The 20,765-nt window shown below is 40.9% G+C and overlaps 1 protein-coding gene across 2 annotated transcripts in view; it reads right to left on the bottom strand.

Annotated features, from left to right (window-relative positions):
- Positions 1–896: 896 nt before the first annotated feature.
- METAP1 (methionyl aminopeptidase 1) overlaps positions 897–20,765 on the bottom strand; it is a 74,601-nt gene continuing 54,732 nt past the window's right edge. Inside the window, exons 9-11 of one of the 2 annotated variants that reach the window (XM_010365529.2) lie at positions 19,925–20,068; positions 5,004–5,069; positions 897–2,533 (exon numbers count right to left, since the gene is read on the bottom strand). In XM_010365529.2, coding sequence (XP_010363831.1) covers positions 2,370–2,533; positions 5,004–5,069; positions 19,925–20,068 — 374 coding nt within the window. In that variant the 3' untranslated portion in view covers positions 897–2,369. The remainder of the gene's footprint in view (positions 2,534–5,003; positions 5,070–19,924; positions 20,069–20,765) is intronic. The other variant, XM_030914751.1, reaches the window with a different exon arrangement.

The raw sequence follows: 20,765 nt of genomic DNA, 5'->3' as shown, positions 1-20,765 counted from the left end.
CAAATCCAATGAAAACCCAGAAGTCGTTAGAGAACAAACTGAGGAATCAGGCAAACAAATTCCTAAACCTCCTCACCAACTCCTGCCTATTAATTTAGATATGTGGGCGCGAGTGGTATAAAGACTGGTTAATCCATTTTATCAACAAAAGACATAAAATGAACTTCATGTTTCCCTTCTTCTAAGTTATAATTCCAAAGGAGTTGGAAGACTGGCAGGGAGGGAAAAAAAAGTATTCTAAAAGTTAATGTAAAAAAAGTTAATACTTTTTTTTTTTTTTTTTTTTTTTTGGTTGAAATGAGGTCTCACTCTCTTACCCAGGCTGGAGTGTAGGGGCACAATCATAGCTCACTGTAACCTTGAACTCCTGGGCTCAAGCGATCCTCCCACCTCAGTCTCACGAGTAGCTAGTGATTTCGTAAAAAGGTGGCAGAATGATGAAACTAGGTGTTTTGTCACCTAAATCCAATGAACACTTGTAATTAGTTATATGCAATTGGACTAGAGCCCATGTTGTTTTAAAATCTCCCAAACTAAGAAAAGCATTATCACCAGTGTGTTTTATCTTTTAACCAAAAAACTATTCCACCAAGATCTTTTTTCCTTGAGCTTATCTTCTAATGACAGACACTGAGTAAGCCCACACTGTTAATTCCACAATCAGTACATAAAATGCTCCCCTAATATTCAGCATTCTGTCTTAAAAGCTCTCAAAAATATGGTTACATCTCAAATGCTGCTGGCACTCTATTGAGTTTATGTACAGTCACTGTACCTGAAAAAGGATTTCTACTCAAATGGTCGTGAATTTATTTTAGATTATCAAACAGCCTCCCCATTCCCACCATTTCCCTCTGAAATCCCAAAGAAATGCAGCCAAGTTAATGACTACATGGTAGAATAATCATTCAAACTTTTTAATCTCCCTTTACACATTATATTAACATTCATATTGCAAGGCATTCCATTCACAAATATTACAGTTTGATAAAAACTTCACATACTCCCAAAGTCTATACCAGATTCAGTCAACTTTACTAAATCATTCAAATAATAAAAGTAATGAAAACATTATTATATTTTAAAGCAATAAGGTCTGAGGCACTCTGGGAAAGATGTTCTCTTATAAGTATAATGTGTCAGTGGTATGAAATTATATTACAAGGATGCCCAGTAATCAAGTACACTCTAAGGACAATGACTTTGTGATCTGATATGTCTTCATTGGATACACTCCTACTTGGACAACTGCTGAAAGGAACGGAGATATTGGGCAGCTGAGGTCATTTCTAATGAGGTTCCCAACTATGTAAAGGAGAGGTGTGTTTCAGCACACCAAGGACAGCTGCATCTCTACTGCAAGGTTACAGTACACAAAATTCCTTCCTCATCACTATCACGTTTACTCAATGTTAGATTTTAATAGCCCACTTGACCTCCTGGGCTCACAGCTGGAGACAGTTTAGAACTCTTTCCCCATCCTCCACCGGAGTGCAACCTTCACCCTTCTCTGAGCACCTCCAAAGTATGCCCTTGAAGTAAAACAGAAACGGGAAGAAAGGGGGCTTTTTCTTTTCCATTTCTGACCAAATGTATTATGAAATTCTCACGCCCTGCAACTGTCAGCCACCACTTGGAAAATGGCTATTTTTGCCATAAACTAGCTTTTTAAAAGCCTGATAACCTTCCAAAATGAATTTTACTACATTCATTCACTGACACACACACAGTCCACATTGGAGAAAGTCTCATTGGGTGAGTGCTTCTCTATGCACAATTACAAGGATAAATAATCAGCATGGGGGAGAGGGGAAGCCAAATCCCAACCAGGAATTAAATCACTGCAAACTATGGATCCATTTGTAAGAGCATATAAACCTGTCAGAGCAGAACCAACACAAACCCCGGGTCACATGGTGTTTGGTAATTATGTATATGGAATTTAAAATGTATACATATATATTTCCATATATATAATTTTTAAAATCTGGTGCAACATATATTGCTAAAGTTTCAAAGATTCTCATTTCCAATGTTCACCTGGAAAGCAGCTGGCTCTTGATGGCTGTTTTGTGGCAGTGATAAAAGCAACCAGAAGCAAGTTTAAGTAAAAGTGCTCAAAGGGCAAATGAGAAAACAGGTGTGCAGGGGGAGGGCTGAAGAGTTGGGCAATGTCTCCTCTATTCTTCTCAGCTTTTTCAGACCCGAGACAAGTTCTTGAGGACACACATCAAATGCTGCAGTCCTGTCTTATGTATAGTCAAAACAAAACAAGTGATTTAAAAAAGGTTCCTCTTCCTTTCTGTACTATCAATAAAATGCATAGTACAGTAAGAAGGTATCACTGAGATGTGCCATCTTGGGAGAAATTAAAATTGAGACATGAAGTGAGGCCGTGCACTGTCAAGTCGCCGGGTTAGGATTTCGCAGCCAGTGTCTGTGACCAGGAGGGTGTGCTCAAACTGAGCAGACCGCTTTCCGTCTCTTGTCACCGCAGTCCAACCATCTGGCCAGGTTTCATCCTGCCATCCGCCTTCAACAAAAACAATTTCTTAGTTCAATCACTCAGTTTTCTAAATGAACTCTATCAAGAAGAAAGCCAAGTAGAAAATTCACTACTAAGATCCTTATTTACATGCCAATTGTTTTAGCTAATGCCCTTCCAACTTCATTTTGGTCTTCAGTATGTTTGATGTTTGAAGTATTTTACAATTTAAAAATCAGAAAGAAAAAAAACTTGAATTAGTGAATTTAGCTCTTTCCTAGTTTAATTTTGGCATCTGACAAAACTATAGTCAGCATATATAGTGAAGGAAATCATGTAAATGTTTACAGTTTTATTACAGCATTCAATTCCTGATATAATTTCAAAATGGTAGGCACACAAACAGATGGTGAGAACAGATTATACCATAAAGTTTTTGTGAACTACAGTCCTGGAACCAGAAAGGGGGGCAAAAGAAAGACTGGTGTGTGTAAGAGGATAAGAAAAATATGAGGCAGAATGGTCTGGATAGGAGTTGAAACCAGAGAAGGGAAGCGAAGGGACAGTGAACCTGGGAGGCCATGAAAGAAAACTCAGGGAGAGGGAATGGGGGTGAAGAGGGCATAATGAGGGAAAGCAGAAAGCAAAGGCCCAAGAGAATGTGAAGCAGAGGTGGAATGAGAAAGGCAATTCTAGATACTACTGTAAAAGATGTATTTGCGAGCTTTCTTCTTCCAAAATTAGATGTTAAAAAAAATCAATACTTTCTTCATTTTTAGTAATTTTTAGGTGAAACATATTAACCTCTAGGACTCACTGACTCAGACAGACAAATCCCAGAACATAAACTCTGTAGTGAAGTAAACTACTTTTGCAATATTAAATCCCAGGCTAAAAAGAAAATATGAGGCAGCCTAAAAAAGTTAACTCATGCCTCATCAAGCAACTAAAGATGAGTAAATCGATGTTTTCCAATGTAATGGCCTTTACACAAATGGATTTAAAACACTACTACTATGATTTTATTGTAATCTGATAAAACAGGATTTTTAGTAATGTCAAGTCAAATTTATTTGGCTGAGGAAATTCTCCTGCAGATTTGAGACTTTCTATTCCAGGGATTTAACCTAGCTGAGTTACACTAAAGTATATCTGATATAATTTGATGATTAATTATCTGTGCTGGCTGTATAGAAAGTTATTTGCTTACTGAAAATACTACATCACGGCTCACCAACCTAGTTAATGGAAATATGTAGCCAAAATAACACTTTCCTCCCACTATCTTTCTTTTCACTGCTAAATACTTACCATCTTTACAACTGGTTGCACATGATCAGAACTTTATCCTTATTACAAGAGGATAACAAAAACTTTACTGCACATCTGTACAGTCTTTTAAAGTATATAAAGTACTTTATGTTAATATAAATCATCTCAGTCTAGCAGCCCTGGGTGTTGGCAAGATAGGGATTCTAATTTTCATTTTACAGAAAATGCAATAAGGAATCAGCTTTAGAAGGCAGCCTTTAAAGTGACTTCAGTGATCCTCACCCTCCTGGCATGCACGCCCTTGTGTGAGCTTCTGCTCCCCTTGAGTGCGGGCTAGATTCAGTGAATCACTTCTAAGAAAGAGAATATAGAAGTCGCTCCCAAGACTGGGTTATAAAAAGACTGGAAGGATCCAGAGAGGGAGTATCCTTTAATACAGGGCTCAGGACACACAAGCTCTACTGCTACTGCCTCACTTTACATTGCCTAACCAGGAAGCTCCATTACTAGAATCACTCTGAACATCTCAGTGAGGAGCCCTAATTGTGACTCCAAGTCTCCTATCACTGCTACAAGCCTGTCTGGAAGGAATGACAACAGTGGGGAGGCTGCCAGAGCCAAGTGTGTCCTTGGTGTGCTTTCCCCACAACAGCGATACGATGCCATGTGATGACATGAGTGCAGACCATGAAGCGTCATAGCAGCTCATGAGCTGAGTCTGACAAATTCTGCCAGCTAAAAGTTACAGGCAAGCTACTCACCCTCTTCAAGGACCAGTTTCCTCCTTTGTATAATGGGGATAACACCACCTTATAAATTGTGAAGAATTAAACCATATAATCATATCTGCCTCAAACTGGGTGGCTCATCAAATGCTCTACTTTGTTCCCTCCTCTTCCCTCTCCTACGTCAAGCAGGAACATCCGCACAGACTTGACCTGGGCGCCTCATTATTACAGTGCACCCTCTGACATGAGCTTTATATAAAGGGACTTTAGCATCTCCTGACAGATCTGTCAGAAGATCACTTCAGCATCTCCTGACAGAAGATTACCACGTAGAAACCATGTCTTCTTGCCAAACCTCTCAATTTTCAGTTCTCCACGATACTGAATCAAGTTTGAGGTGGGACAGGGAATGAGTAGGAAGCAAAAAGCAAGCAGGTAGAAAAAACCACTGACACGATGAATAGACTAAAATACACACAAATTCAACTGAAGAATATCATGGCATCCTTTTTTCTCACCTTCACAAATCATTGGCTCAATTGTAAATACATGGCCCGACTTCATCACTCCAACTGCTTTATTTTCTGAAATTAAAGAAAAAAAGTCTCAAAAGGTAGCAAAACCAACAGTGTACTGTTGAACAGGTAACTAGAAAGAGTACACAACTCAAATTCCTATCAGTGATTATTAAATCAATTACCTTCTCCCCTCCTGATTCCCTTTCTTTAAGTTCAACAAACAGGTATTACACCGGTAGCCATCTAATATGGTGCACATATTGTCCTAGGCACATTTCATTATGCTTATGTATTCTAGGAAGACAGAGGTATTTGTAGGCTGTATTTCAGATATGAGTATCACTTCTATAAAAAGAAAAGTGGCAAATAAAAATAAAGAATAAAAGAGAAGTACCTTGATTTCTATTACCTCATGATTAGAATGGCAATCACAGAACCAAGAGTTCCACTACTCATCCGGGTAGAGAAGTTTAAAGGAGAATGACAGATGTTTTAGATTATGCCAGAAATCTCCCACCGCTTTGAGGGGAAAGTATGTATTTGTACACAGGGGCACAGCCCATAGAAACTACATGATTTTCATGACGTTTCACAAGCTGTTGTCTTTTTTTCATCTTCAAAGAAGAACTAAGTCTATGCACATTAACCTACTTTTTAAAAAATAGGCCAAGCACGGTGGCTCATGCCTATAATCCCAGCACTTTGGGAAGCCGAGGCAGGTGGATCATCTGAGGCAGGTCAGGAGTCTGAGACCAGCCCGGCCAACACGGCAAAACTGTGTCTCTACTAAAAATACAAAAATTAGCCAGGCGTGGTGGCGTGCACCTGAAATCTCAGCTACTCAAGAGGCCGAGGCAGGGAATCACTGAAGCCCAGGAGACAGAGGTTGAAGTGAGCCAAGATCGATCATGCCACTGCACTCCAGCCTGGGCGACTGAGCGAGACTCTCTCAAAAACAAAAACAAGGCCGGGCGCGGTGGCTCACGCCTGTAATCTCAGCACTTTGGGAATCCGAGGTGGGCAGATCACGAGGTCAGGAGATCGAGACCAACCTGGCTAACCCGGTGAAACCCCGTCTCTACTAAAAAATACAAAAAATTAGCTGGGTGTGGTGCCACACGCCTGTAGTCCCAGCTACTTGGGAGGCTGAGGCAGGAGAATGGCATGAACCCGGGAGGCGGAACTTGCAGTGAGCCGAGATCCTGCCACTGCTCCAGCCTGGGCGACAGAGCAAGACTCTGTCTCAAAAAACAAACAAAAACAAAAACAAAAAAACAAAAAAAACACTGAGGAAACCACTATTTTTTAATTCAAAGCGAAAAAGCAAACTCCATTGTCCAAGTTTACTAATAATGCTTTTTTCAGGATCATCATGAGAAATATAACAATAAATTACAGTGACCAGACCTGCCATATCCCTCAAAAAGGCCAAAAATGTTAAAACTAGGAATAGGCTTTTTTAGACAAAAATGGAGAACTAATTTAAATTTCAAGTTAAACAAAACCTAATAAGAGTATCAGCTAAGCGAATGACTGCAATGCCCAACCTGACCACCAGATGGCTAATACATCAGCTTTTCAGGGTTCCTGTGTGAGGCTGTTCTGATCTGCAACTTTGTTTTTTTTTTGGTTTGTTTTTTGTTTTTTTTTTTTTTTTTTTTGAGACGGAGTCTCACTGCTGGAGTGCAGTGGCCGGATCTTAGCTCACTGCAAGCTCCGCCTCCCGGGTTTACACCATTCTGCCTCAGCCTCTGGAGTAGCTGGGACTACAGGCGCCTGCCACCTCGCCCGGCTAGTTTTTTGTATTTTTTAGTAAAGACGGGGTTTCACTGTGTTAGCCAGGATGGTCTCGATCTCCTGACCTCGTGATCCGCCCGTCTCGGCCTCCCAAAGTACTGGGATTACAGGCTTGAGCCACCGCGCCCGGCCAACTTTGTTTTCAATGGCAAATTTGACCGCCCTTTGAGGCTGACTCGACTAAACTCTCCTCTTTCCAGGAATGGTCTAATCTCCCCTACACGTTTATATTGCTGCACAACTTTCCAGATGAATAGCTATCGTGCTGCTTTCCACTATCTTAGGTATTGCCAAATTACACTTACTGCAGATTTCAAATCTGGAGCTTCTAAACTGATATAAAATCCTAAGGTCATTAAAAAAAAAAGAAACATTTGACTTTTAATTTCTAAACTCATAAACCTTCAAAAGGACATGCTTATTAATACATATACAGAATTGGTCTATATTTCCTTGGAGAAACCAAAAAGAAAATGTCAAGAATGTCAGTGTGGTGTCACCGAAAGTAAAAAGGATGAAAGGATCTTGAACTCTCATGTCCAATATAGCAGCATTGGCCATGCTACTCCCATAGCTAGGAAGTACTTGAAAAGTGGCTAATCAGAACGAAGGCTATAAGTGCAAAAGCAATTTGGATTTCAAAGACTAAAACAACATGTAACGTATCTCTCAATAATTTTTACACTGATTAAAGTTTCAGTTTCCAACATACCTCACTCAACAAATATACATTATCTGAGTCACTATAATACTGCAGGCACTGTTAGGCACTTTTTAAAAAATTTGCACCTAATCTATAGTCTCTCATAGAATGACTGTAATATGGAGGCATACCTTGTTTTATTGCACTTCACTGTATTATGCTTCACAGATACTGCCCTTTCCTTTCCTTTCCTTTCCCCTTCCTTCCTCCCTTCCTCCCTTCCTCCCTTCCTTCCTTCCTTCCTTTCTTTCTTGAGACGGACTCTTGCTCTGTTGCCCAGGCTGGAGTGTAGTGGCACGATCTCGGCTCACTGCAACCTCCACCTTCCAGGTTCAAGTGATCCTCCCACCTCAGCTTCCTGAGTAGTTGGGGACTACAGGCACACACACCATGGCCAGCTAATTTTTGTATTTTTAGTAGAAGCATGGTTTCACCATTTTGGCCAGGCTGGTCTAGAACTCCTGACCTCAAGTGATCTGCCTGCTTCAGCCTCCCAAGGTGCTGGAATTACAGGCATAAGCCACCGCATCTGACCAGATACAGTCTTTTTTTTTAAAAAAAATAAATTGAAGATTTGTGGCAACCCTACACTGAGCAAGTCTAACAATGTCATTTTTCCCATAGTGCATGTTCACTTCATGTCTCTGTATCACAATTTGGTAATTTTCACAATCTTTCAAACATGTTCATTATTATTGTATCAATTATAGTGATCTATGATCAATGATCTTTGATGTTAAAATTTTAATTGTTTTGCAGCACCACAAACTGTGCCCATGTAAGACAGCAAACAAATGTTTGTGTGTGGTCGGTCTGACGGCTCCATCAGCCTGCCCCACTTCTCTCTCCCTCTCCTCAGGCCTCCCTATTCCCTGAAACATAATACTGAAATTAGGCCACTTAATAGCCTACAATGGCCTCTAAGTGTTTAACTGAAAGGAAGAGTCACATGTCTCTCACTTTGAATCAAAAGCTAGAAATGATTAAACTTAATGAGGAAGGCATGTCAATAGCCTAGATAGGCCAAAAGCTAGGTCTCTTGTGCCAAAGAGTTAGCCACGTTGTGAATGCAGAGGGAAAGTTCTTGAAGCAAACTGAAAGCGCTACTTCACTGAACCCACAAATGCAAAGAAAGTAAAACAGTCCTACTGCTGTTATGGAGGAAGTTTGAATGGTCTGGACAGAAGATCACACAACCCACAACATTCCCTTAAGCCAAAGCCCAATCCAGAGCAAGGCACTACCTTTCTTCAATTCTACAAAGGCTGAGTGAGGTGACAAAGCAGCAGAAGAAAAGTTGAAAGCAGAGGTTGGTTCACGAAGTTTAAACAATCCGTCTCCATTACATAAAAGTGCACGGTGAAGCGGCAAGTGCTCATGTAGAAACTGCAGCAAATTTGCCAGAAGATATAGCTATGATGAAGGTGGTTATACTAACAAACAGAATTTCAACGCAGACCAAAACAGCCTTCTCATGGAAGAAAATGCCACCTAGGACTTTCTAACTAGAGAGAGGTCAATAACTGGCTTCAAAGGACAGTCTGACTTTCTTGCTAGGGGATCCTGCTGCCTGTGACTTTAAGTTGAAGCCAATGCTCATCTACCATTCCTTAAGATTCCTTAAGAATGAAGCGAAATCTACTGTGCCTGTGCTCTAGAAACGGAACAACAAAGCCTGGATGACAACACCTCAATTTATAGCATGGTTTACTGAATATTTTAATAATATTAATATATAATTAATATATAATATACTTAATATATAATATAGCTAATATAATTAATAATATTAATGCTGAAACCTACTGCTCAAAGAAAAAGATTCCTTTCAAAATATTACTGCTCACTGACAATGCACTGGTCGCCCAAGAGCTCTAACAGAGATGTATTAGGAGACAAATGTTGGTTTCATGCCTGCTAACATGGCATCTATTCTGTAGCTCATGGATCAAGAAGGAATTTTGACTTTCAAGTCTTATTATTTAAGAAATACATTTTCTAAGGCTGCCATAGATAGTGATTCCTCTGATGAATCCAGACAAAAGTAAACTGGAAAACTTCTTGAAAGGATTCACCATTCTGGATGCCATTAAAAACATCTGTAGGCTGGGCACGGTGGCACATGCCTGTAATCCCAGCACTCTGGGAGGCCGAGGCGAGTGGAATGTATGAGTCCAGGAGTTCAAGACCAGCCTGGGCAACACAGTGAAATCCCATTTCTACTAAAAATACAAAAAAAAAAAAAAAAAAAAGGCGGGGTATGGTGGTGCGTGCCTGTAATCCCAGTTACTCAGGAGGCTGAGGTGGAGGAATCACCTAAGCCCAGGAGGTGGAGGCTGCCGTGAGCTGAGATCGAGCCACTGCACTCCAGCCTGCGCAACCAGAGTGAGAGACTCTGTCTCAAAACAAACAAAAACAAAACCAAAAAATTGTGATTCATGGGAGGAAATTATGTGATGCATGAGAGGAAATCAAATATCAATATTAACATGAGCTGGGCAGAAGGTCATTTCAACCCTTTTGGATGACTATGAGGGGTTTGAAACTTAGTGGAGGAAGTAACTACAGATGTGGAAAGAGCAAGAGAACTAGAATTAGTAATGGAGCCTGAGGATGTGAGTGGATTGCTTCAATCTCATGATGAAACTTGAACAGCTGAGTAGCTGCTTCTTATGGATAAACAAAGAAAGTAGTTTCTTGAGATGGAATCTACCCATAGTTCGCATTGTTGAGATGATAACAAAAGATCTGGAATATTACTTAACCTTAGTTGATAAAACAGAAGCAGGGTTTGAGAGAACTGACTCCAATTTTGAAAGAAGTTCTGTGGATAAAATGCTACTAAACAGCATCGCAAGCTACAGAACAATCTTCGTGAAAGGAAGAGTCAATCAATGTGACAAACTTTGTTGTCTTATTTCAAGAAATTGCCACGACCACCCTGATATGGTTTGGATCTGTGTTCCCACCCAAACCTCATGTTGAAATGTAATGCCCAGTGTTGGAGGAGAGGCCTGGTGGAAAGTGACTGGATCATGGGGGCAGAGTTCCCATGAATGGTTTAGCACCACCTCTCTTGGTACTGTATAGTGAATGAGTTGTCATGAGATCTGGTTGTTTCTCCTCCCACGTGCTCTCTCTCTTGCTCCTGCTCCCACCATGTTGAGACACTCATTCCCTCTTTGCCTTCCGCCATGATTTTAAGTTCCCTGAGGCCTCTCTGAAAGCTGATGCTGCCATGCTTCCTGTATAGCCTGCAGAACCATGAGCCAATTAAGCCTCTTTTCTTTATAAATTACCCAGGTTCAGGAATTTCTAACAATGTGAGAATGTAATACAAACCTCAGCCTTCAGCAACCACCACCCTAATCAGTCAGTAGCCATCAACATCAAGGGAAGACCTTTCACCAGCAGGAGGATTACAACTCGCTGAAGACTCAGATGACTGTTGGCATTTTTAAGCAATAGAGTATTTTTAAATCAAGGTTTGTGCATTGTTAAGACTACACACACGGGGGCGGAGCAAGATGGCCGAATAGGAACAACTCCAGTCTCAAACTCCCGCGCGAGCGACACAGAAGACCGGTGATTTCTGCATTTTCAACTGAGGTACTAGGGTCATCTCACTGGGGAGTGCCGAACAATCGGTGCTGGTCAGCTACTGCAGCCCGACCAGCGAGAGCTGAAGCAGGGCGAGGCATTGCCTCACCTGGGAAGCGCAAGGGGGAAGGGAATCCCTTTTCCTAGCCAGACGAACTGAGACACACAACACCTGGAAAATCGGGTAATTCCCACCCCAATACTATGCTTTAAGCAAACGGGCACACCAGGAGATTATACCCACACCTGGCCGGGAGGGTCCCACGGCCACGGAGCCTCCCTCATTGCTAGCACAGCAGTCTGCAATCTAACTGCAAGGCAGCAGCGAGACTGGGGGAGGGGCGCCCGCCATTGCTGAGGCTTAAGTAGGTAAACAAAGCCGCTGGGAAGCTCCAACTGGGTGGAGCTCACAGCAGCTCAAGGAAACCTGCCTGTCTCTGTAGACTCCACCTCTGGGGACAGGGCGCAGCTAAAAAAACAACAGGGAAAGCAGCAGAGGCCTGTACAGACCCGAACGACTCTGTCTGAGAGCTTTGAAGAGAGCAGTGGATCTCCCAACACGGAAGTTGAGATCTGAGAACGGACAGACTGCCTGCTTAAGTGGGTCCCTGACCCCTGAGTAGCCTAACTGGGAGACATCCCCCACTAGGGGCAGTCTGACACCCCACACCTCACAGGGTGGAGTACACCCCTGAGAGGAAGCTTCCAAAGTAAGAATCAGACAGGTACACTCGCTGTTCAGAAATATTCTATCTTCTGCAACCTCTGCTGCTGATACCCAGGCAAACAGGGTCTGGAGTGGACCTCAAGCAATCTCCAACAAACCTACAGCTGAGGGTCCTGACTATTAGAAGGAAAACTATCAAACAGGAAGAACACCTATACCAAAACCCCATCAGTACATCACCATCATCAAAGACCAGAGGCAGATAAAACCACAAAGATGGGGAAGAAGCAGGGCAGAAAAGCTGGAAATTCAAAAAATAAGAGCACATCTCCCCCTGCAAAGGAGTGCAGCTCATCGCCGGCAACGGATCAAAGCTGGTCAGAGAATGACTTTGACGAGATGAGAGAAGAAGGCTTCAGTCCATCAAACTTCTCAGAGCTAAAGGAAGAATTACGTACCCAGCGCAAAGAAACTAAAAATCTTGAAAAAAGAGTGGAAGAATTGATAGCTAGAATAATTAATGCAGAGAAGGTCATAAATGAAATGACAGAGATGAAAACCATGACACAAGAAATATGTGACAAATCCAGAGGCTTCAGTAACCGACTTGATCAACTGGAAGAAAGAGTATCAGCGATTGAGGATCAAATGAATGAAATGAAGCGAGAAGAGAAACCAAAAGAAAAAAGAAGAAAAAGAAATGAACAAAGCCTGCAAGAAGTATGGGATTATGTAAAAAGACCAAATCTACGTCTGATTGGGGTGCCTGAAAGTGAGGGGGAAAATGGAACCAACTTGGAAAACACTCTTCAGGATATCATCCAGGAGAACTTCCCCAACCTAGTAGAGCAGGCCAACATTCAAATTCAGGAAATACAGAGAACACCACAAAGATACTCCTCCAGAAGAGCAACTCCAAGACACATAATTGCCAGATTCACCAAAGTTGAAATGAAGGAAAAAATCTTAAGGGCAGCCAGAGACAAAGGTCGGGTTACCCACAAAGGGAAGCCCATCAGACTAACAGCAGACCTCTCGGCAGAGACTCTCCAAGCCAGAAGAGAGTGGGGGCGAATATTCAACATTCTTAAAGAAAAGAATTTTAAACCCAGAATTTCATATCCAGCCAAACTAAGTTTCATAAGTGAAGGAGAAATAAAATCCTTTACAGATAAGCAAATGCTTAGAGATTTTGTCACCACAAGGCCTGCCTTACAAGAGACCCTGAAGGAAGCCCTAAACATGGAAAGGAACAACCGGTACCAGCCATTGCAAAAACATGCCAAAATGTAAAGACCATCGAGGCTAGGAAGAAACTGCATCAAATAACGAGCAAAATAACCAGTTAATATCATAATGGCAGGATCAAGTTCACACATAACAATATTAACCTTAAATGTTACTGGACTAAATGCTCCAATTAAAAGACACAGACTGGCAAACTGGATAAAGAGTCAGGACCCATCAGTCTGCTGTATTCAGGAGACCCATCTCACATGCAGAGACATACATAGGCTCAAAATAAAGGGATGGAGGAAGATCTACCAAGCAAATGGAGAACAAAAAAAACCAGGGGTTGCAATCCTAGTCTCTGATAAAATAGACTTTAAACCATCAAAGATCAAAAGAGACAAAGAAGGCCATTACATAATGGTAAAGGGATCAATTCAACAGGAAGAGCTAACTCTCCTAAATATATATGCACCCAATACAGGAGCACCCAGATTCAAAAAGCAAGTCCTTAGAGACTTACAAAGAGACTTAGACTCCCATACAATAATAATGGGAGACTTCAACACTCCACTGTCAACATTAGACAGATCAACAAGACAGAAAGTTAACAAGGATATCCAGGAATTCAACTCATCTCTGCACCAAGTGGACCTAATAGACATCTATAGAACTCTCCACCCCAAATCAACAGAATATACATTCTTCTCAGCACCACATCACACTTATTCCAAAACTGACCACATAATTGGAAGTAAAGCACTCCTTAGCAAATGTAAAAGAACAGAAATTATAACAAACTGTCTCTCAGACCACAGTGCAATCAAACTAGAACTCAGGACTAAGAAACTCAATCAAAACCGCTCAACTACATGGAAACTGAACAACCTGTTCCTGAATGACTACTGGGTACATAACGAAATGAAGGCAGAAATAAAGATGTTCTTTGAAACCAATGAGAACAAAGATACAACATATCAGAATCTCTGGGACACATTTAAAGCAGTGTGTAGAGGGAAATTTATAGCACTAAATGCCCACAAGAGAAACCTGGAAAGATCTAAAATGGACACTCTAACATCACAATTAAAAGACCTGGAGAAGGAAGAGCAAACACATTCAAAAGCTAGCAGAAAGCAAGATATAACTAAAATCAGAGCAGAACTGAAGGAGATAGAGACACAAAAAACCCTCCAAAAAATCAATGAATCCAGGAGTTGGTTTTTTGAAAAAATCAACAACATTGACAGACTGCTAGCAAGACTAATAAAAAAGAAAAGAGAGAAGAATCAAATAGACGCAATAAAAAATGATAAAGGGGATATCACCACCGACCCCACAGAAATACAAACTACCATCAGAGAATACTATAAACACCTCTACGCAAATCAACTAGAAAATCTAGAAGAAATGGATAATTTCCTGGACACTTACACTCTTCCAAGACTAAACCAGGAAGAAGTTGAATCCCTGAATAGACCAATAGCAGGCTCTGAAATTGAGGCAATAATTAATAGCCTACCAATCAAAAAAAGTCCAGGACCAGATGGATTCACAGCTGAATTCTACCAGAGGTACAAAGAGGAGCTGGTACCATTCCTTCTGAAACTATTCCAATCAACTGAAAAAGAGGGAATCCTCCCTAACTCATTTTATGAAGCCAACATCATCCTGATACCAAAGCCTGGCAGAGACACAACAAAAAAAGAAAATTTTAGACCAATATCCCTGATGAACATCAATGCAAAAATCCTCAATAAAATACTGGCAAACCAGATTCAGCAGCACAGCAAAAAGCTTATCCACCATGATCAAGTGGGCTTCATCCCGGAGATGCAAGGCTGGTTCAACATTCGCAAATCAATAAACGTAATCCAGCATATAAACAGAACCAAAGACAAGAACCACATGATTATCTCAATAGATGCAGAAAAGGCTTTTGACAAAATTCAACAGCCCTTCATGCTAAAAACGCTCAATAAATTCGGTATTGATGGAACGTACCTCAAAATAATAAGAGCTATTTATGACAAACCCACAGCCAATATCATACTGAATGGGCAAAAACTGGAAAAATTCCCTTTGAAAACTGGCACAAGACAGGGATGCCCTCTCTCACCACTCCTATTCAACATAGTGTTGGAAGTTCTGGCTAGGGCAATCAGGCAAGAGAAAGAAATCAAGGGTATTCAGTTAGGAAAAGAAGAAGTCAAATTGTCCCTGTTTGCAGATGACATGATTGTATATTTAGAAAACCTCACTGTCTCAGCCCAAAATCTCCTTAAGCTGATAAGCAACTTCAGCAAAGTCTCAGGATACAAAATCAATGTGCAAAAATCACAAGCATTCTTATACACCAGTAACAAACAGAGAGCCAAATCATGAATGAACTTCCATTCACAAATGCTTCAAAGAGAATAAAATACCTAGGAATCCAACTTACAAGGGATGTAAAGGACCTCTTCAAGGAGAACTACAAACCACTGCTCAGTGAAATAAAAGAGGACACTAACAAATGGAAGAACATACCATGCTCATGGATAGGAAGAATCAATATTGTGAAAATGGCCATACTGCCCAAGGTTATTTATAGATTCAATGCCATCCCCATCAAGCTACCAATGAGTTTCTTCACAGAACTGGAAAAAACGGCTTTAAAGTTCATATGGAACCAAAAAAGAGCCTGCATTGCCAAGACAATTCTAAGTCAAAAGAACAAAGCTGGAGGCATCACGCTACCTGACTTCAAACTATACTACAAGGCCACAGTAACCAAAACAGCATGGTACTGGTACCAAAACAGAGATATAGACCAATGGAACAGAACAGAGTCCCCAGAAATAATACCACACATCTACAGCCATCTGATCTTTGACAAACCTGAGAGAAACAAGAAATGGGGAAAGGACTCCCTATTTAATAAATGGTGCTGGGAAAATTGGCTAGCCATAAGTAGAAAGCTGAAACTGGATCCTTTCCTTACTCCTTATACGAAGATTAATTCAAGATGGATTAGAGACTTAAATGTTAGACCTAATACCATAAAAACCCTACAAGAAAACCTAAGTAGTACCATTCAGGACATAGGCATGGGCAAGGACTTCACGTCTAAAACACCAAAAGCAATGGCAACAAAAGCCAAAATTGACAAATGGGATATGATTAAACTAAAGAGCTTCTGCACAGCAAAAGAAACTACAATCAGAGTGAACGGACAACCTACAGAATGGGAGAAAATTTTTGCAATCTACTCATCTGACAAAGGGCTAATATCCAGAATCTACAAAGAACTCAAACAAATTTACAAGAAAAAAACAACCCCATCAAAAAGTGGGCAAAGGATATGAACAGACATTTCTCAAAAGAAGACATTCATACAGCCAACAGACACATGAAAAAATGCTCATCATCACTGGCCATCAGAGAAATGCAAATCAAAACCACAATGAGATACCATCTTACACCAGTTAGAATGGCAATCATTAAAAAGTCAGAAAACAACAGGTGCTGGAGAGGATGTGGAGAAATAGGAACACTTTTACACTGTTGGTGGGATTGTAAACTAGTTCAACCATTATGGAAAACAGTATGGCGATTCCTCAAGGATCTAGAACTAGATGTACCATATGACCCAGCCATCCCACTACTGGGTATATACCCAAAGGATTATAAATCATGCTGCTATAAAGACACATGCACACGTATGTTTATTGCGGCACTATTCACAATAGCAAAGACTTGGAATCAACCCAAATGTCCATCTGTGACAGACTGGATTATGAAAATGTGGCACATATACACCATGGAATATTACGCAGCCATAAAAAAGGATGAGTTTGCGTCCTTTGTAGGGACATGGATGCAGCTGGAAACCATCATTCTTAGCAATCTATCACAAGAAGAGAAAACCAAACACCGCATGTTCTCACTCATAGGTGGGAACTGACCAATGAGATCACTTGGACTCGGGAAGGGTAACATCACACACCGGGGCCTATCATGGGGAGGGGGGAGGGGGGAGGGATTGCATTGGGAGTCATACCTGATATAAATGATGAATTGAGGGGTGCTGACGAGTTGATGGGTGCAGCACACCAACATGGCACAAGTATACATATGTAACAAACCTGCACGTTATGCACATGTACCCTAGAACTTAAACTATAATAAAAAAAATAAAATTAAATTAAAAAAAAAAAGACTACACACACGATAGACTACAGTATAAACGTAACTTTTTTATGCACTGGGAAACCAAAAAATCTGTATGACTTGCTTTATTGCGATATTCACTATATTGCAAGGGTCTGGAACCAAACAGTTATCTCAGAGTTATGCCTGTACAGTTTAAATGTAAAATATTATCATCATTACTTCCCACCCATTGATTCAAACATAGAAGCAAATAAACTCTCACCTAACAAGGATTTCTCCTACATAGAAGCAGTGCAGGAATCTTATACAACGATTTCCTGGTTCTTCCCTCATTTGGGTTAGGAATATAAAGTTACAAACGAAAGCAGAGATTTACATTTCAAAAGATATCTCTGCTATACAAAAAAAAAAAAAAAACCCTTCAATTGTTTAATACTTCCCTAGAGTGATCACAGCGTATTTTGTTTTATATAAATGTGACTCCTCATAAACATAACATATAAGACTGGGTGTGGTAGCTCATGCTTGAAACCCCAGCTCATTGGGAGGCTGAGGTGAGCAGACTGCTTGAGCCCAGGAGTTTGATATCAGCCTGGGCAACATGGAGAAACCCTGTCTCTATAAAAATATAAAAATCAGCCAGGGATGGTCGCCCACACCTGTAGTACCAGCTACTCAGGAGGCTGAGGTAGGAGGACTGCTTGAGCTCTTGGAGGTCAAGGCTCCAGTGAGCCGTGATTGCACCACTACACTTTAGCCTAGGCGACACCGTGAGATCCTGTCCCAAAACGACTATATAAAGTACACCTGGGTCCTTTCTCCTCTTTTCATAATTGTTTCTTATGTCTAATTAAATGCTTTAATAGGAAACTCACATGACATCTTTTGTATAACAGTGGCAACATATTTTGCTGACACTATAACCACTGACCAAAATCCCCTTCTCCCATAAATATTATTGTCTTCAGTCTCTGCTGATCTGACAGGAGGCGGAGCTCAGGTGGTAAAGCTCCCTTGCTTGCCACTCACCTCCTGCTGTGCAGCCCAGCTCCTAACAAGCCATGGATCGGTACCTGTCTATGGCCCAGGGGTTGGGGACCCCTGCCCTGAATGACTGCTCCAGCTTCTCCTTTAGAAAGGCTGCTCACTCATTTCACTTTCTCTTCACAACTATCCATGTCTAGGATTTTACCATGTCACACTTCAACTACAACAACTGCCCATCAGGTCAACTATCTTCAGAACTCGCACCTGCAATCCATCTTAGTCACCACTGCCAAATTAGCCTTCTCAAAATATCAGCTTCATTATGCCATTCTTTTGCTCAAAAAATAATTCTGAAGATTCCAACACAGAAGTCACATTTCATCAGTCTGGCATTCAGCACACCTGGACTGCCTGCTGCTAGTCCTTAACATATAACTCAGCCAACCTTATATTTTCTCTGTTCATCTCTATTTGAAGCACCCATGTTCACCCACCAACTGGAAAGCTTTTTCTCCTCTCCACCCAACCAAAACCTCAACCACTCTTTAGTTCTCCCACCGTACCCAGCTCCAAATTTCTTCAGTCCTTACTCATCAGCATGATGTATAGGAGAAAAGACTGACTCCAGAAAGCAAGACAGAACCCAGGTATCAATGCTAGTCTGGCATTTAATTACTAGTTTGTGTGACCTTGAGCAAGCCAATTACCTCTGTAAGCACAGAGTTGCTTTAAAAAAATTGGGCTAAGAAATTATCCACAGAGTTGCGATGATCGAATGAGATATTACATATTACTGTCATTGATTAAATGCTTTTGTGTACTGTTTTCATGCAGAGTTCTAAGTGCTTTCCATGTATCATCTCACTTAACCCTCATAACAATTCTACAGTAAATACCATTCCCTACTATTGTACAGATGAAAAAAATTAAGCACAAGGAGATGAAAGTATTCATCTAGCAGTGGCTCAATATATATGTGCTAAGTTCCTTCCTAGGTCACTTACTGTGGACAGCTTTCATTTCCAACACTAAACAACAGATTCATTCCTGCACATGTCTTCTCTCTCTACAGAAAATATTTCTGTAACACATTATCTATCTTACACTTTCTTTGTTATTGTATCATATGGCACTCAACCTGAGGAAGGGTACTTTGTTTATTCCCCTCTATTTATATGAACAAATATTACAGGATCTGACATACATTAAGCACTAAAACCAAGCAAGACGAACTGACTTCACCTAAGGAATCAGAATAGTAAAGGCTAGGCCTGTGGCAGACTGTTGATTGATCACCAAAATAAAGTTACTTTTCTTCCATAACACACAATTAAATTATGTTTTCCCACCTCCCTTGCATTTAGATGCAGCCATGTGACTGAATTCCTGCCAATGGAAAATAAATTTGATTTATGCCAATTCCAGCTGACTGTTAAAAACTCCCAAGTATACCCCTCCAAGCTTCAACCCCCAACACCCCTACTATCTACTAACCAGGAGGGCAACTCCCAAAGTGACTTTGAAAGCCATAGGTCGAAGATGACACAGCCTGTGTCACACAGTAACTGCCCTGCCCCCACAGTGACCAAACACACCTGCCTTGGACTATTATGTGGGTAAGACATGAATTTGCACTGTGTTTCAGCAAATACACATTTTGGGACTCTATCTACAGCTAAGAGATTACTCTAGTGAATACAAAATAATGGTACTATTAAATGTATGAATACGTATTTGTTGAATAAATGGTGAGCTTATACCAAATCTCCAGATAGTACTTACTGGCATAGTGGGGTACATTGGGAGCTGTATGAAAAAGCTTGTGGATTCCATGCCCACAATAGCTTCGAACAACTGAAAACCCATTTGCTTGGGCATGCTTCTGGATAATGTTTCCCAGTTCCCTGTACCGAACACCAGGCTTCACTGAAAGGAAAAGAGAAAATTTATGATACACTAATAATAACTAACATGTACTAAGCAATTACTATCAACCGGGTGCAGTGGCTCATGCCTATAATCCCAGCACTTTGAGAGGTCAAAGCAGGAAGATCGCCTGAGCTCAGGAGTTCAAGACCAGCCTGGGCTACATGGCAAAGCCCTCTCTCTGCAAAAAATACAAAAATTAGCCCCGCATAGTGGTGCATGCCTATAGTCCCAGTTACACTTGGGAGGCTGTGGTAGGAGGATCACTGGAACCCAGGAGGTCGAGGATGCAGTGTTCCTGCCACTGTACTCTGGCCTGGGCAAAAGAGACAGACCTTGTCTCAAAATAGAAAAAAAAAAAAAAAAGTTAATTACTATCTTTGTGCTAGGAAGCTTTTGAAACACTTTTATGCATCCATGCCTCAACTTACAGATGAAGCACAGAGAGGCCAAACAGCCAGTAATTGGTAGAATTCTAATTCAAACCAAGGGCATTTGTAGTTCCTCCTTTCATGCCAAAAACGTTAGACTCATAACAGTACTAAAGGGTTGGAAGTAGGTACCTTTTGCTTTCTTTAACAATAGAGAACAATAGAGAAGAAAATAACTTCTTTTCGCATCCCTCCCTAAGGCCAAGTGTTCCATTCTATTTATGTGAGCAGAAGAGATAAGAAAATGCACTAGGAGTAAAAGGAAT

Source organism: Rhinopithecus roxellana, chromosome 2 (assembly GCF_007565055.1).
Source record: "Rhinopithecus roxellana isolate Shanxi Qingling chromosome 2, ASM756505v1, whole genome shotgun sequence".
In the NCBI taxonomy this organism is placed as follows: Eukaryota; Metazoa; Chordata; class Mammalia; order Primates; family Cercopithecidae; genus Rhinopithecus; species Rhinopithecus roxellana.
The sequence above is the reverse complement of the archived record's forward strand: the minus strand, read 5'-3'. Positions and strand labels throughout refer to the sequence as shown.